The 23,999-nt window shown below is 49.9% G+C and overlaps 10 protein-coding genes across 10 annotated transcripts; 8 read left to right on the top strand and 2 right to left on the bottom strand.

Moving 5' to 3' along the window:
* Window positions 1-169: 169 nt before the first annotated feature.
* On the top strand, window positions 170-2,348 carry ACHE_30289A (uncharacterized protein; the record flags this gene model as incomplete). Its single annotated transcript, XM_043276891.1, has 8 exons — window positions 170-202; window positions 258-281; window positions 335-432; window positions 487-914; window positions 981-1,264; window positions 1,322-1,786; window positions 1,839-2,059; window positions 2,129-2,348. The coding sequence occupies 8 exons, from the start codon at window positions 170-172 to the stop codon at window positions 2,346-2,348; spliced, it is 1,773 nt and encodes a 590-aa protein (XP_043134824.1).
* A 398-nt stretch (window positions 2,349-2,746) lies between these two features.
* On the top strand, window positions 2,747-3,741 carry MRPL10 (mitochondrial 54S ribosomal protein uL15m; the record flags this gene model as incomplete). The annotated part of the gene is made up of 2 exons (XM_043276890.1): window positions 2,747-3,072; window positions 3,126-3,741. The coding sequence occupies 2 exons, from the start codon at window positions 2,747-2,749 to the stop codon at window positions 3,739-3,741; spliced, it is 942 nt and encodes a 313-aa protein (XP_043134823.1).
* A 513-nt stretch (window positions 3,742-4,254) lies between these two features.
* ACHE_30287S (uncharacterized protein) lies at window positions 4,255-6,156 on the bottom strand (the record flags this gene model as incomplete). Its single annotated transcript, XM_043276889.1, has 1 exon — window positions 4,255-6,156. The coding sequence occupies one exon, from the start codon at window positions 6,154-6,156 to the stop codon at window positions 4,255-4,257; it is 1,902 nt and encodes a 633-aa protein (XP_043134822.1).
* A 1,243-nt stretch (window positions 6,157-7,399) lies between these two features.
* ACHE_30286A (SH3 domain-containing protein) lies at window positions 7,400-10,025 on the top strand (the record flags this gene model as incomplete). The annotated part of the gene is made up of 7 exons (XM_043276888.1): window positions 7,400-7,427; window positions 7,522-7,863; window positions 7,981-8,133; window positions 8,184-8,257; window positions 8,309-8,672; window positions 8,726-8,877; window positions 8,937-10,025. 7 exons carry the CDS (start codon window positions 7,400-7,402, stop codon window positions 10,023-10,025), a joined length of 2,202 nt encoding a protein of 733 aa, XP_043134821.1.
* Window positions 10,026-11,693: 1,668 nt separating this feature from the next.
* On the top strand, window positions 11,694-13,091 carry ACHE_30285A (PQ-loop repeat-containing protein; the record flags this gene model as incomplete). Its single annotated transcript, XM_043276886.1, has 1 exon — window positions 11,694-13,091. The coding sequence occupies one exon, from the start codon at window positions 11,694-11,696 to the stop codon at window positions 13,089-13,091; it is 1,398 nt and encodes a 465-aa protein (XP_043134820.1).
* Window positions 13,092-14,122: 1,031 nt separating this feature from the next.
* On the bottom strand, window positions 14,123-16,147 carry lcb2 (putative serine palmitoyltransferase 2; the record flags this gene model as incomplete). The annotated part of the gene is made up of 1 exon (XM_043276885.1): window positions 14,123-16,147. The coding sequence occupies one exon, from the start codon at window positions 16,145-16,147 to the stop codon at window positions 14,123-14,125; it is 2,025 nt and encodes a 674-aa protein (XP_043134819.1).
* Window positions 16,148-17,709: 1,562 nt separating this feature from the next.
* ACHE_30283A (acetoacetate--CoA ligase family protein) lies at window positions 17,710-19,853 on the top strand (the record flags this gene model as incomplete). Its single annotated transcript, XM_043276884.1, has 2 exons — window positions 17,710-17,940; window positions 17,994-19,853. 2 exons carry the CDS (start codon window positions 17,710-17,712, stop codon window positions 19,851-19,853), a joined length of 2,091 nt encoding a protein of 696 aa, XP_043134818.1.
* Window positions 19,854-20,286: 433 nt separating this feature from the next.
* On the top strand, window positions 20,287-22,115 carry MAS2 (mitochondrial-processing protease subunit alpha; the record flags this gene model as incomplete). The annotated part of the gene is made up of 2 exons (XM_043276883.1): window positions 20,287-20,391; window positions 20,463-22,115. 2 exons carry the CDS (start codon window positions 20,287-20,289, stop codon window positions 22,113-22,115), a joined length of 1,758 nt encoding a protein of 585 aa, XP_043134817.1.
* Window positions 22,116-22,446: 331 nt separating this feature from the next.
* ACHE_30281A (uncharacterized protein) lies at window positions 22,447-22,816 on the top strand (the record flags this gene model as incomplete). The annotated part of the gene is made up of 2 exons (XM_043276882.1): window positions 22,447-22,568; window positions 22,633-22,816. 2 exons carry the CDS (start codon window positions 22,447-22,449, stop codon window positions 22,814-22,816), a joined length of 306 nt encoding a protein of 101 aa, XP_043134816.1.
* A 289-nt stretch (window positions 22,817-23,105) lies between these two features.
* On the top strand, window positions 23,106-23,793 carry ACHE_30280A (mitochondrial import receptor subunit TOM22; the record flags this gene model as incomplete). The annotated part of the gene is made up of 3 exons (XM_043276881.1): window positions 23,106-23,220; window positions 23,383-23,672; window positions 23,740-23,793. The coding sequence occupies 3 exons, from the start codon at window positions 23,106-23,108 to the stop codon at window positions 23,791-23,793; spliced, it is 459 nt and encodes a 152-aa protein (XP_043134815.1).
* Between the last annotated feature and the right edge of the window lie 206 nt (window positions 23,794-23,999).

Here is a 23,999-nt window from a genome sequence, read left to right as displayed (position 1 = left end):
AAAAATAGAAGAAAAGGGAAAATCAATACTACAATGTCGTCGAACCCATCATGTAGTGGAAGCCACCCTAATTTCGCCGACACGGACATTCGGGAATTTTAAATCCCCCTGACGGTGCTCGGTATCTCGGACCTTCAACTCCCCGCTTGAACAACACAATATCGTTGAAATGAGTTCGCGGAGGCCACCAAAGCATATATCAGTAAGCTAAGAATTCAATAATACTGTTGAACATCTTTACTGAGAACAGTGTTCAGTGCAGCCGCTGTCAGTCCAAAAAGGTAATCCGTCTCGACCGACAATAAGCAAGAAACAATAATGACAATAAGGCCAGATTCGATGCAATAGAGTGGATCCGCGATGTGACAAGTGCGAAGCTGCTGATGCAGAATGCATATACTTGTCGAGAAAACCGCGCGCTAAGAAGCGAAGGTGACCTTTCCTCCCTCTCTTCTTGGGCCAATTATTGTCACTAACGGCTCGCAGTCATGTCACTGAGACTTATAAGCAAGATATTCTTCTCAATATCCTCCGTCGTCTTGAGCGCCTGGAGGATCACTGTAGTCTTGATCGAGATGCCGAGGATCCCAAAGATGCATATCACTCATCGATGTCTGTTTCATCCGATGACTCGGACATCTCAGGACCCAACGATGACGAGACCCATACTCCAACCACGCGAGGAGTGGTGGATACAGTACTGAGCCGGATTAATGATCAAGGGGCTAGATCATTCATTCGTTCCAACGTGTTCTACCACCTGGCGCATGTGAAATCTCGCTTTTTCGATGACGAGCGCTGCATCGAAACGATAAATGCTGCAATGACAGATATTGAACGCATGGAGGATACACATACAGAAGGCCAACCTGCAGCAGGGATTTCCAAGGAGTTGGCTAAGAAATGGATACACTGTACGTCCTGTTCCCCTCTGATGTTGACGAAGCATGTTCCCGCTAATCCCTATCTGTTCCCGTTAGATTACTATGCTGGATACGAGTTTGAGGGGTTTCGAGTTCCCTTGGGAGAGGATTTCGTTATGACCATTCCAGACTTGCTGGAGATTCCTCATGTCCAGTTGGACTACACGTCCCAAATAATCTATTACAACATTCTTCTTCAAGGGCTTATGTTGAGCACTGATGAGTGCCCCGGAAGGGGAGGAATTGTGCAATATCTCTACAATACATGTATGACGTTGGTTGACGGCTGGCTAGACAATGTCAAGCATACGCCAGCAGACTTGTATGCAGCAATTCTTATGGTAGGACGAGTCCCAAGTCCCCGCACTGCAGGAAACAAAATCTGACGACTTAATCAGTTATCAATGATGCTTGAGGGCTGTAATAGTGAACTCTCGTGGAAGATATTCGGCCAGGCCTGCACAATCGCTAAGACTCTAGGATATTTCTCCGTTGATGAGAATCCCGCTCTTCCCGACAACCCCACAAAAAAGGATACCGAAGTAGAAAAAAATCGGAAGCGATTTGAGTTCTGGCATCTATTGCGGACAGACTGCCTTTTCCGTCTGTCCTTCGGTAAGCCGGCCTGTATTCAGAGAGGATCATGGACGGTAAATCTGCCTGATCCCTCTATCAACGGTGTTGAAAATGAGTCTACGCGGTTTATTCAGATTCATTTTCTGGCATCGATGCGTCTAAACTTGATCGCGCTCAAGTACTTGGAATTGGTGGACTCCAAGCCAGATCCAGAAACGGAAGCATATGACAAGACAATCGACAACCTTATTGCGGAAGTACAGTCCATTATGTCTGATTGGAACACGGTGCGTTGCATGTCCCTGTAATGAGAACCCATCGTCTGACCCAGCGGAAAAGGAGGAGTTATCCAACACGACCACCAATCATGTCGACATGTGGTTTTGTATGGACGTTCTGTTCAGCATTTACCAGATGCTCATCATCTTCTACCAATCGAAGAAGTGCAACCAGGGCAGCGATGGCTTGCCACATCGCACCGTAGATATTGCCAAAAAGTCTCTGCAGACATTTCAGTCCCTCCTAGCTTCGGCTCATCAACACGCGCTCTTTAATATCAGGTATGTTCTCATTCAACACGATATATGGTCAGTTAGATTTGTGCTAATCAAGGACATCTTCTCTTGTAGTCTCATTTTGCTTCACCAATTTGTCCCATTCTTCATCCTAAGCCTCGACATCATTGGATCCCCTGAGCGTGAAAATGTTGAGGCGGATATTGCCTTGATAGTCTGGGCTAGTGAAACTGTCAAGAAGGCCGCTGAGGAGCGAGGGGACCTGAGACCAATTAGGACCGTGATGGCAGCAATGGCCTTGGCTTGTCAACGAGCAAATCCGGGTGCGAACTGATCTGTTGGTGGGTGTTCACTGATGGACAAAGATATGTGCCATCTGCTTTACTTATTTATTTATCGATTGAATCGAGGCTTTGCCTGATGAGCTGAAGCAGGATATCGTGCCAACCGTCTCGAGCTGGAAGGGTTACTTTTCTCTATCTGGAACTCGAAAGAGTCAATATTTCCATACGCGCTGGGGGAAGGCTATATTGAAAAACACACGATGAATCATTCTTAATTTACGAAACATAATCAATAGATATTCTTAATGTAGAATAACCCAGGGCTTCACAGTTGAATTGTTACATAAGCACAACACACCGGCCCGACATTCCCCCGCCGCAACCAACTTTGATATCTCTCTCCGGCACACAGCCAGCCCATAACCAAAAGACATCCAATTCCATCACAATGCCTCCACGGCTGCAACTGCTGTCGCTCCCGCGGCCGCAGGGCTGGTTCTCGAAAACTGCCCAGCCATTCAACTCGCCATTGTCGTTCCTGCTCCCGCAGCTGCAGCAGCAAAGCCGCAACGCCCACATCCTCGCTTCGCTTTCCGATAACCCGGGTGCGTACAGTAAGAAGATCCGACGCGGTCGGGGTCCGGCTTCAGGGAAGGGAAAGACGTCCGGACGGGGCCATAAGGGTCAGAAGCAACATGGAAAGGTCCCCACGGGGTTTAACGGTGGACAGACGCCGGAGAATGTGGTCCATGGAGAGCGTGGGTTTACAAACATGTATGTCCTTCCTCCCCTTCGGCTGTGAATCACTTTTACTGATATTTTTTCAGTTTCACCGCCGACCTGGCGCCCGCAAACCTCGACCGCATCCAAGAATGGATCGACCAAGGCCGCATCGACCCAACCCGCCCTATCACCGTCCGCGAACTCGCCCAATCCCGCTGCATCCACCAACCCAAAGAAGGCGTGAAGCTCCTCGGCCGCGGCGGCGAGGGCATCCTTAAACAACCCATTCACATCGTCGTCTCGCGCGCCTCCGCTTCCGCCATTGCTGCCGTCGAGGCCGCTGGCGGCTCCGTGACGACCCGCTTCTACACGCGCTCCGCAATCGTCCGCATCATGAACCGGGAAATGCACCCGTTCGTCTCGATGGCATGGACTACGAAGAGTGGCAGTGAGGACTTGCACAAGGCGGAGGGGGCTGAGGGGGCTGAGGCGTTGACTGAGTCGAATATCATGAAGGAGATGGGGTTCCAGTACCGGCTGCCTGATCCGACGAAGCGTCGGGATATTGAATACTATCGTGATCCCGCGCATAGGGGGTACTTGAGTCATTTGCTCAAGCCTATGGAGGGACCCAGTTTGTTCTTCCGTTCGCCGGTGGGGAGGAAGTCGACGGCAGGTGTCAAGAAGGAGAAGGTGTTGCCGGAGAACAGACTTTGGTGATTGTATATGGTTAGATGGTTCATGTTTTGTCTTGTATAAATATTATCGGAATATGTATCAATGGATTATTCTCTCAACAGCACTACATCATAAAGTATTACTGGTCGAGTAGTCATCTCATGCTTCACAACTTGCTTTCATTAGAGCGAAAATTATAAAACCGCTATAAAAGACTTTTGCAATGAAACTAGCAGGACATTTTCACGTATGTGGTATAAAAAGAGAAAATCGAAAACATAACCCCATAAAACGCCATGCCTAACCACGCTTTCATAACCGTAGTCATCATAAAACCCGAATTCATCAAAGTAACGTAAGAAACCATGAACCAATTCAAAACCAAGCATGCGAACAATCGAAACGTCAAATGGTCAAATATCGTAAGGGTATCATCCCATAAATCCCAAACACCAGCGCTCGTTCGTCATAAATAACATAAGAATAGAATGAGAGTGATGTAGAGAGATGACACTTTAAGGAAATAGAAAGGGAAAAGAAAGTAGAAAAAGGCACTTATAGCCTCCAAGGAATTGGCGAACTGCATTCCGCAAATCCGTCCAACCAGCGTGACGACAAGATCTCTCGAATAGTCCAACGCTTCTCAATATCCATCTCGAGGCAGCCTTTGATCAGCTCGAGTGCGTCCTCTCGATCTTGGCGAGTATGCGGGTCCTCAAACATTCCCAGCACCGATTGTTGATCCCATTTACCGGCAATGATATTTGCTTGCACGCGAGGCTTGAAGGGGTCCTGGAACGGCCGTGAGCCGACAATAACAGTGAACACAATGACACCAAAGGCCCAGATGTCCACCACGGGGTCGATGATCCCGTTTGAGGATTGTAGTAACTCTGGAGACGCGTATTCCAAGCTTCCGGCGACGCTGGTACTTGACTCCGCAGGTCCAATGGTCTTTGGTGGTGGACGGTCTGCATCGTCGTCGTACGGATCTGGCGAATCCGGACCGTTGTCCGTTGCCATCCACTCTGCCATGCCGAAATCGCAAAGGACGAGGTTTGACGTTTGTGTGCCTTCGACTGGATCGAGAAGGCAGTTCTCGAGCTTGATGTCTCTGTGCACTACCCGTGCATCTTCGTGTAGGTATCGCAGCGCACATGCGAGTTGGTAGGTATATTTCTTTGCGAGACTGGTCTCCAGACCATTGCGGTTTTGACGGATCGAATCAAATAAAGTACCACCGATAGCGTATTTGGTGAAACAGAATGTCGCATAGTCCGTTTCATAGACAGCATCCAGGGTTAGGATGTTGGGATGATTGAGATACCGCCACACTCGAACTTCGTGGTCGAACTCTGCCTGAACTTCGTCGTTCTCCTTCTCGCTCTTATCCGAAATTTGCTTCTTAACAATCTTGACAGCCAACCGTCGTGGCTCTCCATGTTCCTCCACCTTATATGCCTCTTTCACTGTACTAAAACCTCCATGGCCTATCGGTTTGCCAAGCACGTACTCCGTCCCGACCATCTGACCTTCGTCGTCAGGCTGTGGAGTAGGCTCTGTCTCTGGACGACCACTCCACATGGACAAGAACATGCTAGCTGGGGATTTTCCACTTGAGGTAGTAGACCGCCGGCTTTGGGTCGTGTTGCTCCGAAGACCCCGTGGTTTACTCCCGAAAGGCGTCACAGCGCTGCCGGACCAGGAACTGCGGTCATCTAAGGAGTTGGGGGATGCCATGCAAAGTGGCGACGACATCCCCCTGAATCCCTCTGGAGGAGTTCGCAGCTCCTCAGCAAGAGGTGATGCAGTGGACACTGACGTCAGAGAAGTAGCATTTGCCGGTAGATCGTCGTTTGGGCTGGTCGGAAATACAGCACGAGGGCTTGCAGTTGGAAAAGCCCGTTGGCTTTGATATTTTCTGGGGCTGAAACCCCAGGCTGGGTACTTTGGCTGAGAAGCTTCATCATCCTCTTGCGACAAAGCGTTCCTCAACCCTGAGCTTCGTGGTTGGAAACGCTGAAAATTTCTGATACTGGTATTGCGTTTCGGCAACGGTTCTCCCAGCGGCTCCTGCTGGGCGCTATCGCGAATGGCGTTATGGTCGAAATCGAAGGATGGACTCCGGTTCTGAATAAAACTCTCGAGAGGCGAGGCACGAACATCATCTGGTTTGTGCGGATAACTGAGATCTTCTTTCGAAGGCTCCTCGTGGCGGGGCACTGAGATAGGAGGGGTCGCTGAATGTAGGCCATTCATTGCACTATTGTCTTCATCAGTACCGCAACGGGGCGTGTCATAATCGTAGAACTTGTTGGTATGACCGCCCTCGATACCGTCGCCATGATCCTGCACTCCTCTGTTCTCATTTTCACTCCGCCACCCGAGATCGTGCGTTCGTTCGAAAGACGTGTCCAGCCTCAGCCTCGCCAATGCGTTGCTCTCCGTCTGAGCCATGCCCTCAGAGAGCACAAAACCAGCTCCGAGTGGAGTTTCGGAGTAGTGAATCTAGTGGGGTATGTGTATTCGCCTTGGTCGTATGTCGTCTTTATGCGTTTGCGTGGTTTGAAAAAGATGGTGGTATGGTATAGAAAGACGGAAGATGGGGGCAAAAGATGAGATGGAAGGAAGACAAAGATCAGACGGTGGGATACGTCAGATATATACGAAGGAGGGTGGGTGGGCAATGACTGGTAGTTGTCGATCGAAGTTTTCGAGAAGTTGTAATGCTGCTAACCCCGAACGGGAAGTGGATTTCTCCAGGTTTAGGCAAATAGCGTCAGAGATTGGCGCTGAAATGTGCTATTATTAAATTAGTATTAGAATTAGAGTGAAGTGGACGACACATAAAGAAAAAAGTAGGCAGAACAACGTCAGAGAATGCGATGAAAATGCTTTCGGGCGATGACGGAGGCACGAAAATGATGGCCGCCTGCGGGGAGAGGGATTACAAAAGTATGCAGCCTTCCTGCCAATCAGCGCACGGATCAACCCTCCTCCGCCTGTTGGGAGCAGTAGCCCCACCCAGTGACACTAAAACTTACTTGGTAACTCAGACCTCTTGGCAGCTCTTGGCATCGTGCTCCTTCTTTCGGCCCGTTTCCCAAGGCATCAACATTTCCTATATGGGCAACCATCAGGGGCCGCAGACAGCCCCGCGCAAGGGGCGTCTGTTTTGTCGCAGAGTCCCCGAGACAACCTCCTTTTGGCTGTTTCGAAGTCCGGGGAACTTAACTCTCAGTCGGGCCTTTAATCCAGCTTAATTTGACACGGCCTCGGTGCTTCTGTTTCTATTCCGGGTGTGTCTCTTCTCTTCTCTTCTTATTTTTAATTTTCTCTCTTTTTTTTTCTTTACCATTCTTCTCTGTTAATCTTACCTTGTTTGTCCCTTTCTGGCGTCACTCTGGTAGTAGTCTTCGTCAATTGTCTATCCAACCGTCATCGAATCCTCCCCGCCGTGGTTGTTCGTGGCGCTTACTTTCTTTTGCAACTAAAACCCATTAGGGCTGTACTTGTCTTTGTGGGATCTCTCTGACTATATTCCCTCCTTTTCTTTGCGCCGTTGACGTCAAAGCGCGCCGGCTTTTCGCTCGAGGCCGACACCCCTGAATCCATTAGTCGTTCTTTGATCGCGGAATTTCGCACGTTCTTCGGCTACGCGACTGAGACCAACCGGTCGAGTTCGCAAAGAGTTACCAATATGTCAAGGCCTCGGATTGTTCGAGCTGGTATGTTCCAACTACTGGTGTTGATGAAAGTTTGGACGATCAGTGGTATATGGCTCCGCAGTAGTATGATGCTGACACGAAATTATCTTAATAGATACGCTTGACCTGCAGGATCAGAACGCACCTTCGGCGAAGGATCATACGACTCAGAACGTCAACCCGGCTCCTGTCGATGGCGGCATGGCTCCCCACCAGGAATTGTCGATTCGCCATGCGGACCAAGACACACGCGCTGAGATTATGCACGGACCAACTGGCGAGACCGATGGCTACGGTGATGGCATCGATATGTATGACGACGAGGACCCCGATGAGCGCCATCATGATTTGGGCGGAGGGTCTTCAGAGGATGGTGATCTTACGGATGGGGAAGGCGATGATCTTATGGACGACGACATGATGGATAAGATATCAAGTTCCCCATCAATTGATGATGGTGCGTTGGATCGACACTTTTTTCAAGGCTTCCCTGGGCGATGATGTGTGCTCGGATCGTTCCGTATCAGGAGTCTTGCAGTAATTGGGGCGATCGTGACTTACGTGTTGTGAGCAGAGGATATCGATTTCGAATTTGTATATGCGCTTCATAACTTTGTCGCTACCGTTGAAGGGCAAGCCAATGCAGCAAAGGGGGACACTATGGTTCTCCTCGACGACAGCAACACATACTGGTGGCTTGTGCGGATTGTGAAAGATGGCAGTATCGGTACGTGATACGACACGCTTGTGACACCAGCAGCTACTCACACTGCGTAGGATACCTCCCAGCAGAACATATCGAAACACCCACCGAAAGATTGGCAAGGTTAAATAAGCACAGAAACGTCGATGTAGGTGGAACCCGCATTGCATTTGTTTTTGCTTGCCCCTAACCTATGTAGCTTTCTGCGACAATGCTTGGCGACAACTCAGAGAAATCCAAGAACCCGTTGAAGAAAGCAATGCGCCGTAGGAACACGAAGACCGTTGCTTTTACTGCCCCTACATACATTGAAGCATCTGACGTCGAATATTCCACCGAGGACGAGGATGATGGCGGAGGTTTCTACATTGATGATGAAGATATAGCAGAACCAGATGATATTGAAGAAGGCCACGATGAAGACATAGTAGTCGAGCCTCTCAGGACAAAGTCGCAGCGAGACAAAGAGGCACAAGAACCAGAGACCGCCCGAGAGAGTCAAGAAACGGAGCGCCAGAGCCCGGAACCCCGACAATCCGCTGAGGAAGTCATGGAATCAGAAGGTAATGCCTATGAAGATCTTACAAACAAAAAAGAGATGCTGACTTATTGCTAGAAGGTGGTACTATTAGTAGGTCTAGGAATGGCACTGTGCGGAATACGGATTCGTTCTTCAAGGACGACACGGCCGAACCGAAGAAGATATCATTGACACCCAACCTTCTTCGTGATGAAGGAAGTAATGCCACCTCTAATGAGAACAAGGAGGTTAGTAGATGCTATGGAGCTTCGCTGAGCTCAAAGGCTGATCATGCTCCACGTTCCAGGACCGTAGCAGTATGGAGGCAATCGAAAAGGCGCTCGCGGCCGATGATAAGAAAGAGGACAAGAAGCGAAAAGACAAGAAGCCGGGGATGCTCAGTGGTCTGTTCAAAAGAAAAGACAAGAAGAACAAGGCGCCTGAGAATGAAGGTGAGGAGCAGGAGAAACTTTCTTCGGAAACTCCACGGTCGCCAAAGGCGTCTCTTGACTCAGTGTCATCCCCCGAAACTCGATCCCCGAACAATGGCAAGCTCCAAAAGCAGCCACCTGGGTCAATATCTCCTACGAAGAGAGATCCCCAGTATGAATCGGCCGCCCAAGATGCTACGAGAGCTGTCCAAGGGGCAACATCGACAACCAAAGGAAGCCAATGGATTCGACAAGTGGTACCTGAAGAGGAGGAGAAAGAGCCTGTCCAGTCTCCTCGCTCAAGGTCTTCCGAGGATACTCGGGAAACAGTGTCATCTCAGAATGCATCGAGTCCTATAAAGCAGTCATCCCCACCTGTCCAGTCTCGCAACATCGACTCTGTGGCATCACCACCGATTGAGGCGAACAATAGACTCTGGCAAGACGCGTTTGGGGAAAGAGCGCCAGCTCAACAACAACCGATCACGACTCCCCCTCAGGGAATCCCACCCACAGAAAACCTAGGCTATCAAAACCGAGGTTTGGAGTCACCTATTGATGTGTCGCCAATTGACGCTCAAGCTCCCAGTGGTGCACCAGGGCTTATGCTCGATTTGTCGCCCGAGAAGCGCTCCGACTCTCCTGTTTCTCCGCCCTCGTCTCCAGGTGCCGATACCAACGGTCCGAACACCGACGAGATGCGCTCTGTCACATCTCCTCAAACTCCAACTTGGAGCGATGCCAGCTTGCGATCCTATTTGGATGATGATAATGATATTCGTGACTTGTTCATTATTGTTCATGACAAGTCCAATGTTCCTCCGGCAGGACCTGATCATCCGATCACAGGAAGTCTGTTCAAGGAGGAGAGCAAGAGGCTGAGAGAGATGACCGGTAAACTTGATGAGATGCTGGCTGAGTGGGTAGGCCGCAAGTCCCAGGGTCAACTGGTCAACCGCATCTAAAACTCATTTGGAAAAAGCAATTTATATATTGGTCGCATATTTCAACCGCCATGTACCTTGGTTCGACGGCCGCCAATGCAGTACGCCTGTGTTATTTGTTAACAGCTCATATGTGCTGGGCACATAGACTGTCTTTCTCTTATCTTGTTCGATCCTCCGTTGATTGGAGTCCTTCGTTTCTTTATTTCATCTCCTTTTGTGTACTTTCAATCGGTCTCTCATCTTCGTTCTATTTTCAAGCTCTACACTGTTGGCAGCTTGTTATCTAACGTCATGTGTTTAGTTTTGTCTGCCTTATTGTATGTTATTTACTTCGACTGGGATACCCCAAGGCAAATACAGTTTTTTTTTTCTTTTTTTCTTTCCTTTTCTGATTCAGGTGTGAACTGCTCATGGTTCGATCAGAGGTGATGCTAGGTGATGCTGCCTGCGACACACGATTGATCCCTGCATGGAAAGCTCTAATACCCCGTTTTATTGACAATCATTCAACCCTCTGCAACAGCAACAAAAGATCTTTCCACGGTATAGCTATCTATCGTCGTCTTCGATATAAATCTTTGTTAACTATACTTTCAGTCACTTGCACCATGTCTGGTCGCGACGCTCAATACGCCGGCAAGGCGAGTTACGGCAGTGCTCCTCCGGTGTTCGTCTACCAACCGAACGGATACAAGAGCCCCCAGGAACAACCTCGTCAGTCGTATAACCAGAATCGGAGTTCTGCGTAGTACAACCATTACAACGCTCCACCGCAGCATCCACGGCAGCGTGACTCCGCCTCGACCTCGGGGTGACCAGTACGACTACTACGATCCGCGGGAGTCATACTAGAACCGGGGATGGGGGAACAACAGGTACTACTAGTAAGTTTCTCACCTTCCTTTTAGTGTCTATTGAACATCAGCCAGCAAATACTAGTAGCTAACCACCACGGGACCCCGGCTATTGCCCCCGAGCTTACAGCCCTAGACCGCCGTACCGAAGGCCGTACTACACTTCCGATTGCGACGAGGACCGGAGTATCTTTGATAGTATCCTAGGATTCGGCAGACACCATGATTCGCACCACCGTGATCATTATCATGACTATCACCATTATGACGATGATCACCATGAGAGTATTTTTGAAAAAGTTTTCGGTCATGGCCACCACCACCATCCACATCGTGATCATCATCATGGACATCATGGACACCATTGTTCATTGTTAGCTCGTTTTAGAAAGTCGAAAGTAGTTAGTTGAGTTTGTTTTCTTGCTGACTTTAGCCTATGACTTTCATATGAGAATGAAAGCCCCAATACAATGATAATTACCAATGCTCTTGACAGTTGACGTTCTATTTTAGGCCAAACATCGGGCTCTCCTTCCCTATCGGCAGCTGAGTCATCACGATAAACAATTGCCCACCGATCTGCGGCTGATTGACCCCACACTAAACTCTGATTGGCCCGATTTACGTGGTTCACCGGATGGGTCCGGCGATAAGGGCGCGTCATGCACTTGATAAGGAGAGCACATGACTGGGGCGGACAAGACTCAGCTGAGAATGGCCCCTTATGACCGTTTTCGTCCTCCGCCATTTTCGTGCTGTTTTACCTTCATCTCTCTATTTATGTCTTTCCTGATATAACATTTTTGCGTGTTTAGACTGTTTCTACTTTTCTATGTTGAGACGATCGGTGTTTGTTAGTCCATTCCCGTCGCCCTTATCTCGCCAACGCCTCATTATATCCGATACAAGTGTAACAATGCCTCCACCATTATTACACTACGTCAATTCAGCAGCCGCTGCTATCCTCCCTCATCATTGCGAACCGTCCTCATCCTTCTTCGCCGTCGTTTCCTCCTACCTCCATACGTGCATCCCGACACCTCTCGCCCTTGTCTCCTCCGTCCTCGGAACATGCAGCATTATCTCATGGCTCTTCGCCCAACTCCCTCAAATATACAAGAACTACCAGATCAAATCGACATCGGGGTTATCAATATACTTCCTGATCGAATGGTGTCTGGGTGATGCGAGCAATCTCGTGGGCGCACTTCTCACACGGCAGGCGGGTTGGCAGGTTGTGGTTGCGGGTTACTATGTCTTAGTCGACCTTACCCTTGTTTTCCAGTTCTTTTGGTATACGTACCATCAGAATCGACAGGTTCCATACGAGAGTATAACCTATCCGCGCCACGGTGACGGTGCGGGAGGCGTTTTGGATGGAGTTTCGGTGAATGAGGATAATTCGGTCCGTCGTTCGACGGCCCGAGAAACTGCTACAAAGAGCTTAGATACCAAGAGTGCTAATTACACTGTTGAGGGGGTATCTCCCTCTTGCTCGTCCAACGGCCACCAAAATTCATCCTATTCCAACGAGAAACGCCGCCCCGTCGTCAAAGCAGGAAACGGGTCTCCTCCTGGCTTCGCATCTCCTCGCACCCTCCTCATGGCCTCTATGTTTTGCGCAGTCGCCGCAAACGCCTCCCCCACCGAAATCACTCCCGAAACACCAGTCGCCCAAAAAGACTCCCTGGAAATCATCGGCCAGGTTATCTCCTGGATGTCCACATTCCTCTACCTCGGCTCCCGCCCTCCGCAACTCTACAAGAACTACTGCCGCAAGAGCACCGCCGGACTCTCCCCTCTCCTCTTCATGGCGGCCTTTGGCGGTAACCTCTTCTACTCCGCCTCCCTTCTCACAAACCCCTACGCCTGGAACAACTTCCCTCCCTACGGAGGCGGTGGCTGGGCCGATGCGGATGGAAGCAACCGCCTCGACTGGATCAGCCGCTCAACACCGTTCTTCCTCGGTGCTTTTGGCGTACTCTTTTTCGACGGTTTCATGGGAGTCCAGTTCCTTATGTACGGATCCAAGGATGATGAATCAGTAGTGGAAGTTGACGGTGAAGAAAACGACGACCCCAAGGACAGCCGTGGTGCTCGCTGGACTCGAGTCCGGGGCTGGATGAGAGGCTGGATCCCCTCTATTTCTCCGGTCCGTCGGCAGCAACAGCATGCTCAGGAAAGTCGGGCTTTGTTGGGTGGGGAGTCGGAGAGGTATGGTGCTGTCTAGATCTCTTCTTTTGATGCTTAAACGATCTCTTTCCGTTTTGTGTCGTTCTGTTTTGTTTGAATCATTCTCAGCATGACGTGCATGATGTGGCACTTATATTTATTTGTTTGCCTTTTTCTTGTTTTGGCTTTGGCGGTTATTCTTGTTATTGGGTTGGGATAGATAGATACACATACTCATACTGCATACCTTTCTCGATTGGCGTTCTTGTGTTACTACGTACTACCATTACACTGCCCAGCATCCGCGAATACATCAACCAATCAGCATAAGATTTACACACCTTCCCATTTCAAGACAGTCATTAGCAATTAGTATCATTCTACACAAATATCTAACACAAGTACATCATGTTTCAGTAAAAATATATTGACGATCATCTAAATATAAACACACAGCCTAGCAAACGCTCTGGGAATGGCGATGCAAACCGCCCCAAAACAATCTGTAAGCAACCAAGAGAACCATCCCAAGTCCGAAAACCCCCTCCAGCACTTGGTGGGGGGAGAGAACAGGGCCTGCATATCAACATATTAAAGTAGGAGTTTGTAAGCTAAAATGAATAGAGAAGCAAATGGACAGCAAAGAGAAAAGTAAAAACCGGGCAACAAGGCTCTCGACTGGTTGACGAGGACCATAGTGCGAAGAAAGAAAAAGGGAGCGAAGGAAAGAAGAAAAAAGGTTGCTCGGTCATGGTTGAAATCACACAAGAGGCATATTCGTTCATTGTTCATAATCTTCTTTTTTTCTCCCACACTGAACCCTTTCTCATGGGTTATAGGATGGAGGTCAGGGGCGGAACACGCAGAAGAGAAACATGGCAATCAATGATCGCCTAATGATACATTGTAAGCATCAAAAAATATTAAAGCAGCTTGCGACGCGGCATGACCAGCATCGACCGAATCTGTTGGAAAAAAGACGCTGACCTACTCCTCACACCAAGGGACACAGAACATCACCCGATAGCACCGGGCGTAACGACATAATTGCATGCAGTCCACAGATGAACGACTCGATTGATGGTACGTTTAGTACATGGGTGCCTTTGAGTCTTGAACACCACGTCGGATAACGTCTTCGATGCGCCATCGGGGAGGAAGGATGGAGGGAGACCGCTTGCTGCGCCACTCCTTCTCCATTTCCGGAGGGGGTGCCAGCTCCCCATTTTCTGGTAGTGCACCGCCAGCAATACCGGTGGAGAACTTCAATTGGAGGACGTTCCCAATTTCATCACAAGCGGTCAGAATTCGGTCGAGATCTTCTTTGGTGTGAGCGGCGGAGACACAGAAACGAGCCCGAGACGAGACCAAAGGAGTCGCAGGATAGCCGACAACGACCACGGAGATCTTCCTTCGGAGCATCTCGTGGGAGAAGGCGGGCATCTTAGCAGGGTTGAAGAGAAGAACAGGTATAATTGGCGAATCGTCGTGACCATATACTATAAAGCCAAGACGCTTCAAGCCGAGACGAAGGTATCGCGAGTTGAAGGCCAGACGCTGTAGCCGCTCTTCGCCTTGGCCAGGGATAATTTCACCGTTGATAATTCGAAGTGCAGAGGATATCTGCGCCAGGACGGCTGGAGCCGGAGATTCTCCAAAGATAACACCGGAGTTCGTGGCACGTAGTTTGTCAATCATGACCTTATCACCGGCGATGTACCCGCCATTGGCTCCAAAGGACTTAGTCAAAGTGCCCATTAGGATATCCACTTCATGGGTATCGATGCTGAAATAGTCACACACCCCCCGGCCCCGAGGGCCGATCGCACCAATCGAGTGAGCTTCGTCGATAAAAAGGTGGAATTTGTAGCGACGTTTCAAAGCAATGAGACCGGGCAGGTTGCACATGGAGCCTTCCATCGAGTAGAGACCCTCAACGACCACAAGAATCTTCTTCCATGGGCGGTGGGTCCGAGGCTGGCCCTGGGAGATAGCCTCCCGCAACTTGACTTCCAAATCTTTCATGTCATTGTGCTTGAACATGCCAATGGACGCACCCGAGAGACGGGCTCCAAAACGAATCGACGCGTGGTTCAGTTCATCCGAAATGATCAGGCAACCTTTGCTAACCAGTGCAGGGAAGATGGTGGCATTGGTGCCAAATCCCATCGAGAAGACCATCGAGGATTCCTTGCCCACAAATCTAGCGACCAGATCCTCCACTTCTGTATGAAGGTCTTGCGTTCCCACTTCGGCGCGAGTGCTGGGAGCGGTGATACCATACTTTCTCATGATCTCCTCAGCGTAATCCGCACACGGACCTTCGGATTGAGCGAAACCAAGGTAGTTGTAAGAGCTCAGGTTGAGTGTATCGGTGGTGGTGCCTGTAAAGTAGAAGTGCTTGTTATGGTCATCCGTTTTGCGGTCAATCAGGCTAATGGTACGTCCGGGAACGCCAGTCGTGGGCCGGTCGAAACAGTCGTTGATACGCAACTTGAGACGACGAACATAGAAGTTATCGAAATCACTGTTGAGGGCACCGTAGCCATTCCGCGGTTTTAGGTGTCGATAGTTCTCTTCGCGGAAACGCTTACCGAAGAAGTCACGGACATGACCGAAGGCAATTAGGATTAGGTAACTAATGTAGGTGGTGATAAGATAATAATAAGGCGGTTCGTCCATCACGGGCTCCGGGAAGACACCACCGGGGTGTCGACTCGAATACCGGTGGCTATGATGACCGATGGGACCGAACTGCGCATGTTGTTTAGCCAAGCGGCGTGCCTCTTCGGGCGACGGAGGTTGAAAGAGCGTGGTGGGCGGTTCGTCCATGTTGGGATTGTCCGCCGTAGCTGTGGAGAGAGAGATAGTCGGTAATGACAGTGAGGCTGAGCTTATCGGAGGAGTAGAGGGACTAGGTGTATTCCCACTGACGGACTGGAGGGCCGCCTGGGCAGTCTGAGGTTCGGACTTGGATTTAGGCGAAGAGAAGAATTGGCTCAGACGGTTGGGGGCCTTGATGGGTATACCGCCCTTTCCGGGAATCGAAGTAGAAAAGGACGGCGAGTTGGGAGAATCGGTGGTGGAAGAGGAAGCCGCAGATCGACGAGGCATCGCAGGAAAGAACCAGGGAGAAGCGGAAACGGGCAGCGGCGAGGTCAACACCGGAGATAGGAAAGGCTGGAGTGCGCTTCCCCGGTCGAGTATTGAAACTGAATGAAGTTTGAATCTGACAAAGACGGTGTATTCGTCTTATTTATCTCTCCTTTTTTTTCCCCCCCTTCTTGTCGCGAGAGATGCTTCTGTAGGCGGCAATGGATGGCTGGAGATGATTCTAGATAGACCAAAGCTAGTCAGTCTCACTGAGAAGATTGATATGGACGCAGATAAAGCAAGATTAGATATTCAACGGCGCTGGAATGGAATGTACATAGTCCAAGAAGCTGAGATGAAGCAGGAGAGAAAAAATGGTAGAAAGACCGTTGTTGAGCAGAACCCGAGGACTCCGACTTGTGCACAGGATGTATAATCAAGTTATGCCTGATTGTGCACGTGGGAAAAAAAAGAAAAAGAAAAGAAAAGGGCACGCAGCCCAGAGAACCGCAGGAATCAGTCCACGCAACGGGAAATATGGACTAGAAAGGACGGATGAAGACAGATCAATTGAAGAAATCGAGAATACAATTCAGAGGGAAAAGAAGAAGAAGAGAAGAGAGAGAAAAGAACAGAGTGAGAGAAGACACGATGAAATTAATGAATGAACACAATGTGGACTCTTACCTGTATTGTCACAGTGGAGGCTGGGCCGGACAGCCGGTGGACTGAGATTCCGGTAACGATACGTACGGCCTTGTACCGGAGAGTGGATAAGCTAGTTTAGCCCCTGATCGATTCTTTTTTTGCCCCTGCAGAATAAAAACACTAAGAAAAAGTAATAAACAAGAAGACTGGAAAGGCAATCATGGACGGATTGCTCAATTGAGAGGCAGGAATAAACTGCTCATACGGTGTATAGAGTACAGTACAGGGTAACGGTCGAAAAAAGGGGCTGATGCAAGGTGAAGCAGAGCACTCTGATCAACTGTCCTGATACTCGGTGTGGCGCACTTGTACTTCTCATTGGGATATTTGTTCTTGCTCTTATGTACTCTGTATCGATGCTCACTGACAGGACACGTTGAGAATGGTTCAAAATTGAATGTTCGGAGTAACTGATTATCAATCGGTGCCTCGTTAACAAGGTATCAAGGCATTAAGGCGCGCAGGGATAGATAGCCTCAGCTTACTACTCTTACTATGGAGGACACTACAACAGTTAAAAAAAAAGGATCTACTTGTCTCTTCTGATGACTCTTGTCTGAATTGACCATTCAGAATCCTACCCTGACAATACTACCCTCCACCCCCAAAACTACTACCATTGCTATCGCTTTCCGCGGACGGAATCTGGACCACCCGGTGTTTTCCGCGGTTCCACGCTGACAGCTCAAGCGTCCCTGGTGCTTAATTCACTTTCCTTCAATCAAAGCTTTCCAGCCCAGATTCAAGCTCGAACTGTCTTTAATCCGTTGTCTTCAATTGCTGGTTGTGCCGCTAATTGTCCACTCTTAACACATCATAACACCAACTAGGGACGGCTTCTTTTACTTCGGATCCGCGGTATAGCACCATTGATAATGCCTTCCATCGACGGACTGAACAATCATGACGGTCCCAGGGAACTATGGCGACATTCGTCCCCACAAGACACCAAGATGTATGACTTCATGAAAAGAACGAGCCAGAAGCACGGTGTCCCTCTTGACGGCTACCATGGCTTGTGGCAGTGGAGCGTCTCGGAGCCTGCTAAATTTTGGGAGGATGTTTGGCATTACACCGCTGTGAAAGCTCATAAGTCATATGAAACGGTGAGCATGTCATATCCCTATGGCAATGACATTTGTTAACTAATGGTCCCCAGGTTCTGGAATCAGATCAGCAGCTCTTCCCCAGACCAGCTTTCTTTTCCGGTAGCAAGCTCAACTACGCTGAGAATCTTCTCTATCCAGCCAGCTCTCCGGATGAGAATGCGGTAGCTGTGATCTCTGCTACCGAGTTGGATCGCGAATATGTCTCGTGGAAAGAATTGCGGAATCGGGTACGACAGTGTGCCAATGCCCTCAAGGAAGCTGGACTGCAGTCAGGAGACCGCGTGGCCGGTTTTCTCGGGAACCATGCCAACACTGTTGTCGCCATGTTGGCAACGGCCTCTATAGGTGCTTTCTGGACTGGCGTTTCTCCTGATACTGGGGTCCATGCCGTGTTAGAGCGTCTGAGGCAGATAGAGCCAAAGATTCTGTTTGCAGACAACGCATCACTTTACAACGGTAAACTCCACAGTGCTCAAGCCAAGGTCCAACAGATTGTCTCTGACCTGCCGCATTTGGAACGGTTGGTCGTGTTCGAGACAGTCACATCTCATCGATTCAACTTTGCAGATCTGCAGCCTCAGCAGGGAAAGGCTTATAGATACGATGAATTCCTGTCGACGGCCAGCAATCCATCAGCTCCATTGGAATTTGCAAGCTTGGAACCTGACCATCCAGTGTACATCCTGTACTCCTCGGGCACAACCGGAGCCCCGAAGCCGATTGTCCACGGCGCCCTGGGGACACTGTTGCAGCACAAAAAGGAGCACGTTTTGCATTGCGATATCCGTCCCGGTGATAGATTGTTTTATTTTACTACGACTACCTGGATGATGTGGCACTGGCTTGTTGGTGCTTTGGCGAGTGGTGCCACTATTGTCACCTACGACGGTTCTCCTTTCCGGCCATTCGATGCTGAAGGAGGAAACGGAGAGATGGCAATGCTGCGTCTCATCGATGAACTGCAAATTACACAGTTTGGGACTTCTGCAAAGTATCTTTCTATTCTGGAGCAGGCATCTCTGAACCCTAGGAAGCACCCTAATCGACCAGTGACTCTACAGACTCTAAGGGCAATCTTCAGTACCGGTTCACCCCTCGCCCCTTCGACATTCGAATACGTATACTCATCCCTTCATCCGGACATCATGCTGGGCTCTATTACCGGCGGTACTGATATCTTGTCACTGTTCTGTGGCAGCTGTCCCATTTTGCCTGTTCACAAAGGCGAAATCCAATGCCGCTGTCTGGGCATGGCTGTTCACGCTTTTGATTATGCTGGAAAGGATATCAGCGCATCCTCAGAGCCAGGAGACCTCGTCTGTACAACACCATTCCCAGCACAGCCCGTCATGTTCTGGCCACCTGGCCCGGCGGGAGCGGAGAAATACCGAAAGAGTTATTTTGACGTCTTCGGTCCGTCGGTCTGGCACCATGGAGATTTTGTACGACTCAATCCCGTTACGTGGGGCGTAACGATGTTGGGCCGTAGCGACGGAGTCCTGAAACCCGCTGGCGTCCGGTTCGGCAGCGCGGAGATCTACAACGTCCTCCTCAAGCACTTCGCAGAGGAAATCGAAGACTCGCTATGTATCGGCCGCCGGCGAGAAGGAATTGACACAGACGAAACTGTCGTCCTGTTCGTGAAGCTGGCCTCGAACACTGATACCAATCCAGTCTTACCTGCGGAGCTTGCGGCGCGCATCCAGGGTACAATCCGCAAGGAACTGAGCGCGCGCCATGTTCCTGCTGTCGTGGCTGCTTGTCCGGAGATCCCTGTAACGTCGAATGGCAAGAAAGTTGAGAATGCAGTGAAGCAAATCTTGTGTGGAATGAATATTAAGATAGGAGCAAGCGTCGCCAATGCTTCTTGTCTTGATTGGTATCGCGCATGGGCTTTGCAGAATCCTTAATCATTTCAATCCCCAATGATTTCCTCAACATATTCACATTGACGAGATAGATTGTACAACCATCAAAATTCATGTTTTTCTAATCCTCTCGGTTTCATTACTCAGTGAGAGACTGGATTCTAGACTGTCCATTAATAACACGACGTTCCTCAGCTTTCCAATGGTGAATTTTGATATTTGTATGTAATCCATCCAAGCATAGGTCTAGTATACGGGATTCAAGAATAAAAATCTCAATTACTCGGAAGATATCGCATTCTTGCAGAATCATATCGAAATTGTACTCGAGCACAACCCGATTAGATAAGCATACGGCAGAAGACTCCGGCCCGAACTGTTCTTGGCTGCCGCCGCAGCGAACAAGTCCTCGTGCAGGTTCCTACGCAAGAGGGGAGAAACAGCTTTTAAACGTCTTTGAAATATATCAGGAGCAATGCGTCCGTCTGTATTGCGGGCCATCGAGTCAGCGAAGCCGCTGGCTCGCGTGCCTCGCTCAGTGTCCAGGAGCTTTTCCACGGTTAACCAGTCAACCGTCAAAGTAAATGAATCTCATGCAATAATGGTTTTACCTTGTTCAAGCGCTGTCTAACACTTGATATTTGGAATCAGGATCCCGCCGAGTTAGATCAAATCACCACACTATCCAATGGCGTCCGTGTCGCCACCGAGTCTTTACCAGGACCCTTCGCCGGCGTTGGGGTCTACGTCGATGCCGGATCCCGCTACGAAGACGAGAGTCTGCGGGGTGTTAGCCACATCATGGACCGATTGGCATTCAAGTCGACCAACAAGCGCTCGAGCGATGAGATGCTGGAGTCCCTCGAGGCGCTGGGAGGAAACATTCAGTGCGCTTCGTCCCGGGAGTCGTTGATGTACCAGTCCGCCAGTTTCAACTCGGCGGTGCCGACCACTCTGGGTCTGTTGGCGGAGACGATTCGGGATCCGTTGATCACCGAGGAGGAGGTGTTGCAGCAGCTGGCAACTGCGGAGTATGAGATTGATGAGATTTGGGTGAAGCCGGAGCTTATCTTGCCTGAGCTGGTGCATATGGCTGCGTACAGGGAGAACACATTGGGTAACCCGTTGCTCTGTCCAAGGGAGAGATTGGGTGAAATCAACAAGGCTGTGGTGGAACGGTACCGGGAAGCGTTCTTCAACCCTGACCGGATTGTCGTCGCTTTTGCCGGAGTTCCGCACGAGGAAGCCGTCAAGCTTACGGAGCAATACTTTGGTGATATGAAGGCAAGACAGCAGGGAACTGGCCCCGTCCTGTCGGGCAGTGGTATCGACACCACGCTTTCGGATTCCGAGTCAGTCGCGAGGGAGGGTCAGGTGCCTACAGTCCCTCAGTTCACTCCGTCGTCGACAGTCTCCAGCGGAGCTGCGTCGCAGTCGACAGAGTCTAGCTTCCTTTCCAAACTCCCATTCCTGAAGAGCTTCTCCGGCTCGTCGTACAAGAACAGCTCTGTCTCCCCTCTGGATCCTTCGATGGTTGAGCCGTCAATGTTGGACTTGAAGCGTCCTTCCTACTACACTGGTGGATTCATTGCCCTTCCTCCTATCCCTCCGCCTGCCAACCCCATGATGCCTCGCCTGAGTCACATCCATCTTGCCTTTGAGGCTCTCCCAATTTCCAACACCGATATCTACGCGCTCGCTACTCTCCAGACCCTCCTCGGAGGCGGCGGTTCCTTCTCCGCCGGCGGTCCAGGTAAGGGCATGTACACTCGTCTCTACACCAATGTCCTCAACCAATACGGATGGGTTGAAAGCTGCATTGCTTTCAACCACAGCTACACGGACAGTGGTATCTTCGGTATCTCCGCCTCCTGCAGCCCCACGCGCACCACCGAGATGTTAGAAGTTATGTGCCGGGAACTGCACGCTCTATCGCAAGACAGCGGCTACTGGGCCCTGCAGCCCCATGAAGTCAACCGCGCCAAGAACCAACTCCGCTCCTCTCTTCTGATGAACCTCGAGTCCCGCATGGTCGAACTCGAGGATCTTGGCCGTCAGGTCCAGGTGCACGGTCGCAAGGTTAGCGTGAGCGAGATGTGCCGCCATATCGAGGCACTGACCGTCGAGGATCTGCGCCGTGTTGCCCGCCAGGTTTTTGGTGGTGATGTCAAGAACCCCGGCCAGGGTACCGGGAAGCCGACTGTGGTGCTGCAGGAGGGTGAGCTTGAAGGCTACAAACTTCGCCCGTTCCCCTGGGAAGAGATTCAGGAACGGATAGCGCGGTGGAAACTGGGAAGAGTGTAAGCGGTAGTTGGACTTGGACTTGGATATGACATTCTCTTTACTCTTTTCTTAATCTGCACGGTTCGGTGTACTATATAGAGAAAAAAAAATTTGTGGGTAGCGTTGTTGGTACGAATTACGGTATTTGATGTCCGGTGTACTCTGTATTTAGAGATGGCAATATGAATGTATACTACGCACTTTGTTCTCCTCTCTCCTGATCCTCCTGCTTTAGACTGTCTAATAAAGTACTCTGGTTTCCGCCATCGTTCCTCGCCATCGACGTCATTGCAACGAAACATAATGTTGAACGGAGTATATAAAAAACGGATATCAAGCACTGTGTCCAGAGATGTTCCTTCATATTAGCCTCTATTTTGATCCATTTGACTCATCAACTATATTTATCATTCCACACTCAACAAAACACCCCAAAATGGTCTCAATCACCAACGGCCACCCAGGGAGCGTCAAGTGAGTTCCTCCAGTTTCCGTCTACATTCTTCATCTCACTAACATTCCGGTAACCTACTTACAGCACCCGGAACAAAGCCATATTGAGCATCTTCGCCGTAATGGCCGGCAGCTGGATGCTCTTCCGCGCTCAGTCGCCGAATAAAGAGGACATCCTGTTGTCGAAGGCGGATGTTGATACTACATTGAAGGGACAGACGACTAGCGGGAAGTCGGGAAGGTCGATGGCACATCAGGATCAAGATTGATCTCATTTATTTGGTGTAACATAGCTAGTGTTAATGTAAATGTATTTTATATGTGAAGATGGCATGATACGCCCATGACGACTTTGCCCTATCCACACCTAAGGCACCAAGATGCCGTTTCGTGCAGCCCCGGAAAAACAGTTACCTCGATTTCCGGCAACCAATCTCCGTTCCCGAAAAAGACCGTCATCGAATGCACAACTTCACCCACGAGCAGTTTGCGTCCACCTTCCTATATCAATTTCTCTTTTTCTACTCTTGATACCATTTTTAAACAGGGACCGCCATAATGGTCAGACTTACCGAGGTTGAAGACGAGCACTTCACCCAGGAGAAGCCTCAGGCCTCCAAGGACAATGTGCTTCTTGCGACGGACGACGAGGAGGAGGATTTTACCGACACTGGTTAGTATACCGATATCTATTGAAGCAGTGTGCCAGGCTTTGTTTCTTTCGTCCGCCCATATCCGGCATCGAGCACGAAGAAGTGCCTGCTATCCCGCATTACCGAAACAAAAAGCCACCAAAATTTCCAACGGGCACGCTAATCCTCGGCTACAAATACAGAATCCGAAATCTCCAACGATTCCGAAATCGAAGTCGAGGGCGAGACCCTCGGCGACCGTATCAGCGCCTTGAAAGACATTCTTCCTCCCTCCGCCCGCCGCCAATTTTCCTCCTCCGTCTCCTACATCTCCTCGTTCACAAAGTCCAGCGTTCTGTTCAGTGGTCGGGCACTGTGGGTTATCAGCACTACCGCATTCTTGCTGGGTGTTCCGTGGGCGCTTGCGTATGCTGAGGAGGAGCAGTACGTGCAGTTGGAGCGGGAGCAGGGTATGATTCGGGGAGCTAATGAGGTATGTTTCTTGGGTTTTGTGTCGAGTCTAGAAATGTCAGGCAATGTGCTAACAGGTTCACTTTCAGATGCTCACGCCTGGCGGTGAACAGCAAGCCAAGGAAGCTCAACCTACCCTGTAAACGATCCGGTTCAGAGATGAAGGTTGGATCAGGCGGAGAGACCAGTCATGTCCTACACTGCACGGCAATGTCATGATACGAGTTGAAGAAACGAAAGACAAAGAAAAAAAAAAAAAAAAAAGCAACGCCAGTATGCATTCGGTTCGGGTTGTTACGGTTTCACGGGATGGGATCTACAAAAGACGATTTCCTTTTCTTATTTCCAA

Source organism: Aspergillus chevalieri, chromosome 3, assembly GCF_016861735.1.
Source record: "Aspergillus chevalieri M1 DNA, chromosome 3, nearly complete sequence".
Classification (NCBI taxonomy): domain Eukaryota; kingdom Fungi; phylum Ascomycota; class Eurotiomycetes; order Eurotiales; family Aspergillaceae; genus Aspergillus; species Aspergillus chevalieri.
Note: the sequence above shows the minus strand (reverse complement) of the source record. Positions and strands in the feature narration are given on the sequence as shown.